General features: G+C 41.6%; 1 protein-coding gene across 1 annotated transcript; it reads right to left on the reverse strand.

The window, feature by feature from the left end:
- Positions 1-494: 494 nt before the first annotated feature.
- On the reverse strand, positions 495-6855 carry LTO1 (LTO1 maturation factor of ABCE1). Its single transcript, XM_075755385.1, has 5 exons — positions 6699-6855; positions 6040-6145; positions 3627-3697; positions 2526-2643; positions 495-2163 (listed from the first exon to the last, which is right to left on the reverse strand). The coding sequence occupies exons 1-5, from the start codon at positions 6791-6793 to the stop codon at positions 2095-2097; spliced, it is 459 nt and encodes a 152-aa protein (XP_075611500.1). The 5' UTR covers positions 6794-6855; the 3' UTR covers positions 495-2094.
- Positions 6856-9930: the final 3075 nt, after the last annotated feature.

A 9930-nucleotide genomic window follows, 5' to 3' on the forward strand; every position in this document is an offset into this window, starting at 1 on the left:
TGTACTACCATTCAGAAGAACAACAAAACTGGGTTTTTTAGGGCAAGATCAAGAGGGAGTTTACTTACAGCATAATTCATGATTTCAACAAAAAATATTTTGAGTCAATCACAGATTAATATCTAGTACCTTTCCTTAATTTGAAGTAAAGAGGTAAAATACTTTGATTTGCAAAAACAAACTGTTTTGTGGATGCAGAGGCAACTTTTTCAAATTTGATTTCTCGGAAGTGATTATAAAGTCAAATCAGCTTTCTTTTCTCTAGTATGTAATCGTTTTGGTTTGTGCCTCCCTATTTACTGAGATTACAGGATATGCTATTTTATTTTGCTTCTATTTTCAGATACTTGCCGTTTGGTGCTTGTTCTGGTTCCCAGTGGTTTAACAGCATAACAACTAAAAGCCAGCTTAATGAAATTGCCCTAAATGAAGGGACTATCAATGTTGTCATGTCCCTTCCAGGGTCTCAAATGATGAAACACGCTACAAACGAATCCTACCTCAATGTTATTTTATTTCAAAGAAATCCACCACATAATCAGAAGGGCTGTATCATGTGCACATATGTTCTGTCCTCTCTATTTTAACAACTTCTATCTATATAAATATTTGTGAACTGTTACATTCTTATACAATACAACGACCTCCTCCACTAGATGGCCCTGACACTCACTATGTGTATCAAAGCTGTTCGAACACTTACATGTTTGAGACAATTAAACAAAGTACACCAGCAAGCAGTTATTAAGAAAAGGCTCTGACACTGGCATACTTCCATACCCAGGAAACAGACAAAAAGTAAAAGATTATTTTGAAATTAGTCAATAAATATGCTCATCATTCCCTCCATACTGTCAGCAAAACTTCTATCTTCAGAGTCCAAAATCCAAAAATTTTAGCAGAATGTATGTCCCTCATATCCCAGATATGAATACACAGTTGACACTTTAAAAATTCAAGTTGATTATTTTCTTATATAATAAAAAAGCTGCACAAGTAAAACAAATTGGAGTCTAGATGGCACAAAGTCGTGCTGTTCAAGGATGTGGCCATATTAAAACATTTCCTTCACCTGAGATAGTTTCTCTTCCAAACAGCTTTCGATACCCCTGATAGTCCAACCTGTGTTTATGAAGCTACACTATACCATGTCAACTTAGCCAGACATGTATACGCTACAACTGATGGAAGTATATATTCATTATATAACTGTATTGCATGTGGTATGCAAAGACATCTAGTAGCCCAACCTGAAACACTTTTCAGGTAAAATAATTGACTGCATTTCTCTTAAACTAACATAGCTGAATACATTTAGCTGACAGCATCCATTTTTTTGAATGAGACTAAATAATATATCTTCAAGACTGGAAAATAAAAAGCTATCCCTCGATAAAAGGTACTAATAAATACTAGTATCAGTATCACAACTCTTCTGGTAGTCACATTTCTCTCATTGATCACTTTAATTGCTGAGTTTTGTGGGGGTTTGGTGGGGATCCCCCCCGCCCCCCGCACTGCATCTCTGCTGAACTTGTAGAAAGTGCAAATTTCATGTTCTGAGCGGCAGATACTTTATGAGCAAGTATCTTGATATTTCTCCTTTGTATTCTGATTTCATTTGTCATTCTACCCTTTATGCACAAAAATGTTTCCTACTGCAAAGTCTGCAGGTAATTGATTATATTTTACTTCATCTACAATACCTACACATCGTGTAAAATGAATGATCTGCATACACAGATTTTTAAGTAACATACACCTTTTAAATAAGGAAACTTTGCAAATGTGTACGTTTTCCTTTTGAGGAATTAATCCGTCAGTGCAAGGCTAGTGAAGAATTACAGCAAATATTTAACAGGTTTACACACTGGTGTTTCAGCCATCCTAAATAAAACCTGGAGATAACAAATGTTAAATGACATATGAGAAGTACTATTGCAAGTTCAATGGTTTTCCCTTTCTCCTTTAATATTCAGCACCTCTTCACTGTTTTGATTTTGTTTAAAATAAGAGTAGATAAATACTTTTCCAGTTATCTGTTCTTTTAATGTTTCTTCTTTGGTCATCCATGTTTATCTTCATCTGTTATATTCAAAATGTTAGTGAAGATCTTTCAGTACCGATTCTAAAATCGGACTGAATATTTAGCATTGAACAAACCTAAAAAAGAATACATGAAAGTGTTTCAAAGCATCTATTTTCCAAGATGAATGTTCAACAAAACTCTCAATTCTTCCATTTCTCTTCTTCTGGTCTCACTTGTAATTCATTGTCAAATAGTATTTTCAATTTTCATTTAAAGAATATTTTTCTTTTAATTTGTACTTGCTATTGGTTGGGGAATTTTCAACCATTAAGTATTTTCACTTAATTCACTTCCGTTCAAGTATTTTTACCATGATTGCAAAAGGAGAACAATAGTTGTTCTGCACAAATACTGTGGTTTTGAGCAGGTTTAGAGACAAAATACTTGCAGAAATCAATACCATTTTGTGCTAAAATAACAACTTAATCCTACAAACCTGTTTAAATTTTCCTCTGATTTTTTCCAGATCTTCTTGCAGCTTATCGTAAGTGGGGTCTTCATATGGGAATTTCTGAATCATCCCTATTAATGAATCCAGAGCCCTTATCTTTTTGCTACAAAACAAAAAAGATCAAATCAAAACAGAAAAAACAACGAGCCTACTACAGAAGTTTTTTCAATCCATCAATATGAAAATTATATGAATATTTATATATAATAATTCAGAGCATAGAATTCAGCCTTCCATCCTTCTTGAATTCAACTTCTCCCATATGTTTTTCATACATATTTAAGCCATAATCAGAAATTAAGCTGTAGCACAACTGACAAAGTTAAGGTTTCCCTTTTAACTTGCCTGCCAAAAGTTGAGAAATATTCAAGAATCTTCAGAAACATTGATTAGATAACTGAGCAAAATAAAGAAATACAATAAAAAAGCTCACCAGAACATGTATCAAAATGGTTGACAATATGGTTGCAATTCTGTCAGATAAAACAATCAAAACTGGACAGAAAAAATTATGGAGAAAAGAATGAAAGTCACAGAAAAATGTAGGTTGGAAGGGACAGCTGGAGGTCATCTAGTCCACCTTCTGTGGAAGCTGGACTAACTTCAAAGCTCGATAAGGTTGCTCAGGGCCATCTCCAACCAGATTTTGAAAATCTACAAAGATGGAGTTTCTGGAGTCTCTCTGGACAATGTGTCCCAGTTCTTAGCTACCTGCACTGGAAAGGACCTTCTCCTTATGCCCCAGCAGAACTTAACTTGTTTCAAATTGTGAAAGTTGCCTATTGTCCTTCCACTATGCACTTCTGCAAGGAACATGTCTCCACCTTATCTAGAACTCCACCTTATGCGGTACAACTAGGTATCTCCCTTGTCTTGTCTTCTCTTCTCCAGGCTGAAGAAACCAAGTTCCCTTATCCTCTTTTCATTATCACATGGTCCAGCACATGATACCACCCTACCCCCCTCCGTTCACTTTTCTTCTGATTTTCAGTATTTCTTTTGCATCAGGGAAGAGGGAAAACTGGGCACCATAACTTGAAACAGTATGAAAGGAACAGGTTTGTTTTTTGGTTTTTTTAACCTTACCTGTTCTTTTCATCTGTGCATTTCTGGAGCAGACACTGCCACGTCAGTGCAAACCCAAGGTAGCTGCCAATCTGCAAATTTATCAGAATGTCATGAGGAAAAAAAAATACACATGTAGTATATGTAGTCAAACCAAAATAAAGCACTACAGTGTACCCCATTCTCCAGGAAACAAATCACTGGATATACAAACATGTTTCCACACTGGATAGTTCAGTAAACTAGGGTAGAATAAATAAGGGCTGTGTTACACAGTACAACAGTCAGAAAACTTCTTGTAAGAATCAGTTTAACATCAAAGGACAAAATATTTAAAATGCAGCATAACAAGCAATTCTGCAAAAACAGTAGACATACTTTATATGCTTCGAACGTCCAAATTTATTAAAGTGTGGAGACAGAAAACAACCTCTTTAAGATGTTTCGGTACGTATTTATTTTTGCAGCACTGCCAGTTTAAGCAGCCCACGCACAGCATACAAAAAGGTGTATCAGCTGGACTGAGGGAGCTACCAAGTCACCCAAAGAGGAAACCACACTTTTTTTCTGAGTTAATATGCAATTTTACCAGCCTAACTCAAGAGGGTAGCATGGAATCAGAAAAAAAGCACAAGGAGCTGACTAAGCTAGCATTGCTGCCAGAACTTCTCCTTACAACTTTGGACACCAAATGAAATAGGAATACAGCTAAGTTCTTCAACGCGCCAACTGGGTAAGTCAGCTGGAATCCCTTTTAAAAGCAACTTAGCAATGCAGACATCTGAAACAAAACTTAGCTGACTGCTTAGAGACCCAGGGTAAATGGAGATAACTGACAGAGCAGTTACCGCTGCTGTAAACACAAGCTACTATGGTTAAACATACCTGGTCCCTGAACACCTAGCTGCAGACTTCTCAGCTTAATTAGCACTGCTCTGCCACAGGGGTGCAGTGCTAATCTTCTGCTTGAGCCCAAGCAGATACTGTGCCTAAGCCTGCCTGAGGGATGTGCCCAAAACCACACACACTTGAATTATAACATCTTTCTTTAATTCTCTATCAAGCAAGGCCAGCATCAGATCAGCACCATAATTTTGCCCAAGACACAAAATAGGCCCACGGGTCTAAGATTACCCAAGTTGCTCTTTTTCCCATTTAACATGACTCGCTGACTACAATCCTACTGTCCTCTGGAGCTTCCCCAACACAAATAGATTAGAGCGCTCCTCTATTATGGTCTGTCTAAGGCCATTTTGTATAAAAGTATCCAGCTTTGGAGGCCACTGTTTAACATTCTTGTCTTGCAACTACATAGCTGTAGCATAAGTAGGAAAATATTTCATCACTGTACATCTCTGTATCACACCCAAATGCAAACCAAAGTTTTATGATAACCATCCTTTCAGAATTTGACATTTTGCCTTCCTCACTGCGAAATGGATTAATACGATTGCTACTGGTCTTTCTGTAGGTAATTAACTTTCTGAAACCGAAAATATCAAAAGGACAAATGCCAAATTACCCAAAGGCTTCAGTAGAGCAAATAGATTTAGATTTGTAGCATTGTACTTGAAATAAGGCCTCCCATGAATCCTGTAGTACAGTTTCCCATCAAAGCTGAAAAAAACCAGTTTAGGTCCAAAAATTCTATAACTACATTGTACAGCACTGAACACACCCCATGTTACAATAAACTTTAGCTGGACATAAGAAACAAGGTGCCTCACCACCACTCTCCAGTCCTTTCGTTTCTAGGAAGGCTTATAGATTCAGGTATGCCATCGCATGAGTGTGCCAACACACAGAACTGACTCCATGCACTAAGGAGTAACAGTACCTCAACCAACAAACTCTCTTGGTATTGGAAATAACCAAGAGTGAACAGAGACACCCAGAATCATCCCTTTATGGTTCACACCCAAGGTGTCTCAATGTTCCATGTTTTTCCCTAATGCTGAGCCACAGGACAGGGTACAGGGAGGAGCCTTTAGCCACAATTTTGGCTTACAAAAATAAATGTACAGTCCATGACAAAATGAAACAAGCTTGCTCAGAAAAAAAAATTTGTGTGTCTTCTTATCTTCTGTTTCAGAAAAAAAATAACCAAAATATCATATAGCAAATAAGCTGAGAAAACATAAAACCATCTATCCAGCTGAGCAACCTGATCTAGCTGAAAATGTCCCTGCTCGCTGCAGAGGGGTTGGACCAGATGACCTTTAAAGGTCCCTTCCAACCCAAACTATTCTATGATAGCTGTTCGAACCAAAATACCACCTTTAAAGTAGTTTTACGGACCCTCTTGGATACGTGCAAAGCAGTATAACAGAGCAGGCCTCAGACTACCAACACAACAGACTTTGCCTCACAGTTTCTGTATTACAATAATTTTAATGACAAAACAATCGCATTTCTGAAGTATTTTCTTATTTACCTCTGACCCAATCTTGGCACCATGGAGCGATCCATACCTCCTTCCCTCAATAACTCCAACGTGACTGCCTTCAGCATACCCCTCCTGATACCCCTCACCATGAAACCTGTAAAGACACAAGTGTGATTTTTCACACCTATTTTCATCGCATATCAAACTCACGCTGTACACAAGCAACTCGCAGAAACAAAAACATGCTGTATCATCTCTGAACTGCAACTACCCACGTTTAGAAATATCACATAACGCTGATTTAAGTGAAAATGTAATTATGCACACTGTGATCTCCTCAAACAAGTTTACAATGACTTGCAGAGAACAACGCACTCTGCAATCCAGCTCAGTGCTTTCACCAGAATAACACCGCTAACTACAAGCTCACAACTCCGGGTCAACTTTCCACACCTGAGCCGAGATCAAGCAGGTCGGTCGCTGAATTCCCTTCTCCTTCCTCGCCCCTTCCCTGGGCTCATTACCCGCCCCTCACCCCTCACTTTTTCCTTCTCAGCTCCTACTGCTGGCTGTGGAAGCCCAGGCCCAGGCCCGGGGCCTCCTCCCTCTACCCAGGCCGACCGTTACCGGCGAAGAGTCCCGCCCCGGCCCCGCCTAGCCCCTCGGGGTCCCCGGGCGCCCGCCAAAGCTCCCCTCACCAGCCCCACCTCTCCTCAGCCATCACAATCTCGTCAAACATGTCCGAATTCGGGGAGGCGGCAGCCGCCGCCATGGCGCCGCCGAAACCCCGACCGCTCAGCATGCCGGGAAAGGACGGCAAGCCGGAGGGGCCGCGGGCCACGTAGTACCAATGCGCAGGCGCGCAAGAACCCCCTCCGTCCCCGTCCCTTTGGCCAGGGCTGGAGCAGCGAGGGGGCGTGACCTAATTAGGCAATGACCACACCCCTTCCTCTTGCCCCGCCCATCTCCCCGCCTCCGGGGCGGGAGCAGCCCCCGTGGGTGGTGGCGCGGCGTGTGTCCACCAGGGGGCGCCCGAGTGCCGCCGGGAGGGGGGGACGGGGGGACGGGGACGGGGACCGGGACCGGGGCGGGGGCGGCACCGGGGCCGGGGCAGGGTGCGGGGGGCGGCCGGTCCGCCCCCGGTACCGCTGGGGGCCGGCGGGGCTGTAGGGAAACCTCAGTGCCCCGCCGGGAATAGGGGCTGTGAGCTGGAGGGGGCACGGAAAAAAATTAGCGGTAACGGTGAAAAGATTAATTTTGGTCTTTTGGTCCGTGAAACTGTCAGGAGGCGTAGTACCGGGGGGGGGAAAAAACAATAAAAAAGTTATTGACGCTGAATTCTTTTCTCTGATTTCTTGAGCACCTGTCTGGGCTTGCTCAGCAGCCGGCCCAGCCGGCGGTTCGTGCACACGAAGCCGGGGTGCCCGGAGCAGGCTGTGGGGGGCTGGTTTCCAGCAGCACAAGTCCTGGGCTCCCGTACAAGCCGGGTTTGTGTTGACCCCAAAACGTTTCTGATTTTCGAGTAGTGTGTTTTTGATGTATGTAACCAAAATGTAAGTATTTTTAGTGTAAATACCCAAACCAAACTTTAGTGTGCCATTCTGGAGTGCTTTGTTACAACATTTACTTGTTATTACAGATCAACACCGTGAAAGAAAGCATGTATAAGGATATATTTTAATGTTATACTGTTGTTTTCCAGATACTTAATGAAGATGTGGCCCTGGGCACACCAAAGTAGCCTGCCAATCCAAAGAGGGGTACAGGGGGTCTCTTATCCTCCGAATCAAACACAGGAGGGCAGAGGACTCGAAAATCCAGGCATGTGTCTAAAGGAAAAAATAAACCTACATTAGAGTGAAAATAAAGTCATGCTACTAAAGGTTTAGCTAACCAGGTGTAGCTCACTAAAAGCGCTCCATTGCAGCAGGCTTTACTGGTTTCCACAGAGCGACTGTAGCCAGTCAGCCGGCTTGTTTTCCGCGTTAAATTAAAGTGTAGATCCCACTGGTTCCCACACGAAAACACTGAAGGTTTGCCAGGTGAGAATACCGACCTGCGCTACAACCACGCAATCACAAGCAAACGCGGGTTGTTGACTGACCATCTGTGGAAATGTGAGGTGTCTTTGAAGGTTTCCTCTAAGCTAATAACTACAATTTAAATCTTGCTCTGGAAGTTAATGAAAAACAAGTCCTTTGGTCTCAGTGGATAGTAGGATTGATGAAAAACGTTGAAAATATAGTAATGTCTTGACAAGAAAACTGCAAAACACTAGTCTCATTTTGGGAAGTTCTTACATAGCTTCAACCATCAGTCTCATCCAACAGGGTTCCTGATAAACTTGCCATGTGCCTAGACTGTCACAAATTCACCCCAAATTCGGAGTCCTAGCGACATCTTTTTTTTGCACTCCCACTTCCAAGGGAAACGCATTTCTGCTTTCATCGTGTCTGAAGCTGCCCGAAAGCAGGGTTAGCTTCCATACATTTTTGAGGAAAGAAAGTACATTCATTTAATTTATCATGTCTTTCTCCATTCATATGCAAAGTAAACTGGCAGAGTAGAAAGAGCGCTCCCAAATTTTCCATGGACATAGTTTCAGTGCTTTGAGCAGAGGTGAAGTTGATATTATAGCTCTGGAATAAAAGATTTATGGCTTTTTACACTTCCCTAAAGTGGAAATGGAGATGCCCGGTATCTCCTTTCCTACAGCCTTCCCACTACTCTAACAACTCGTATTTGCACATCATAGCTTCTAACTGAGACTTCACAAGGAGACATTTGACACCTGACCTTTAAAAACCTTTTAGGGCTGTAAAATGTACTATTGCAAATGAAAGCTCTGCAATTGTCCTACTGTCTTTGAGAAACTATGATCAACCGGGATGTATAGAGTGAATGGTGGTGGTGGTGTTTACATTCCCACAGAACCAAAGGCAATGGTGTTTCAAGGTTTTGCACGCCAAGTTCCTGACCGAGTCAGGTGCCTGATGGTAGGGAAAGCATTTTCCAGTAATCCTTCCACCGCAAGCCGTGATCTTGTCAGATTTTATAAGCAAAACAGCCAGGTCTGGTCAGAGCTTGGATGGGAAACCTCCAAGGAAAACTAAAGTGCTCCAGGAAGCGGTGTGGGTAATTTAGCTCCTGGCATTCTTCCCTCCGTCTGAATAAATATTCGACCAACCTCTAACCATGCTGTTACAGTAAGAAACATTGTGCTGCTGGTGGAAGATGCAAATCCAAAAGTGTCAGCAAATAAGGCCACTAGAGAGCTCAAGATGGTGTTCGCAAATGTAAGGTTGCTCATCTTTGCACTCTTGAGCAATATTCACAAACAACGATGTTACATCAACTTAAAACATCTCGCACTGGTTAAATTTAACAGTGTACCCTCTGAACCCTGTTATTTGCTGTGTTTCCCATCAAAACTGTGCATTATTTTAGCAGAAAAGTAAAAGTGGATATTTGACCAAACTTTAGAAGTTCATATTTATTTTATTTTCTGTTTTATTTTTTACAAAAGGGTCTTGAAAGGTATCTAATTTTCAAAGAAAACATAGTGTCCAATGAAAACTGGAAATGAAAACCAGGAAAACGGAATGCCCCAAGCCTGAAAACCTTTGGAATAAACCAACTTGAAAATCAGGACCACATCTCCCAGTACATGAGGAGCGGGAACCCTCCGGATGTGTGGCAGTGGCTCAGCACAAAGGAGAATGGGAAACATCATGGGAGATGTTTGCCAGCCAAGAAATTGCAATTCCTGTGACTCACAGCATTTCCAAACGGAAACATTCAGTCTCTTTTCCTGCCAGAAATCAATGTCTTTTTCAGGCAAAAATAATCAGTTTTGTCCCCAGCTGCACTGTTGAGTATGGTTCCCATTTTTAAAAGCGAGCAGCCTTCCACCCACAGGATTTTTTTGCATTTTGCTGG

Source organism: Balearica regulorum, chromosome 5 (genome assembly GCF_011004875.1).
Source record: "Balearica regulorum gibbericeps isolate bBalReg1 chromosome 5, bBalReg1.pri, whole genome shotgun sequence".
NCBI lineage: Eukaryota > Metazoa > Chordata > Aves > Gruiformes > Gruidae > Balearica > Balearica regulorum.

What these genes read in the sequence shown, in the direction of transcription:
- LTO1 (XM_075755385.1), bottom strand. Translation starts at nt 6,793, where the DNA reads ATGCTGAGCGGTCGGGGTTTCGGCGGCGCCATGGCGGCGGCTGCCGCC. An exon ending in ATTGTGATGGCTGAGGAGAG is followed by an intron (nt 6,146 to 6,698) that starts GTGGGGCTGGTG and finishes GTGTCTTTACAG; the next exon opens with GTTTCATGGTGAGGGGTATC. An exon ending in TCAGAGGAAAATTTAAACAG is followed by an intron (nt 2,164 to 2,525) that starts GTTTGTAGGATT and finishes ATTCTTTTTTAG; the next exon opens with GTTTGTTCAATGCTAAATAT.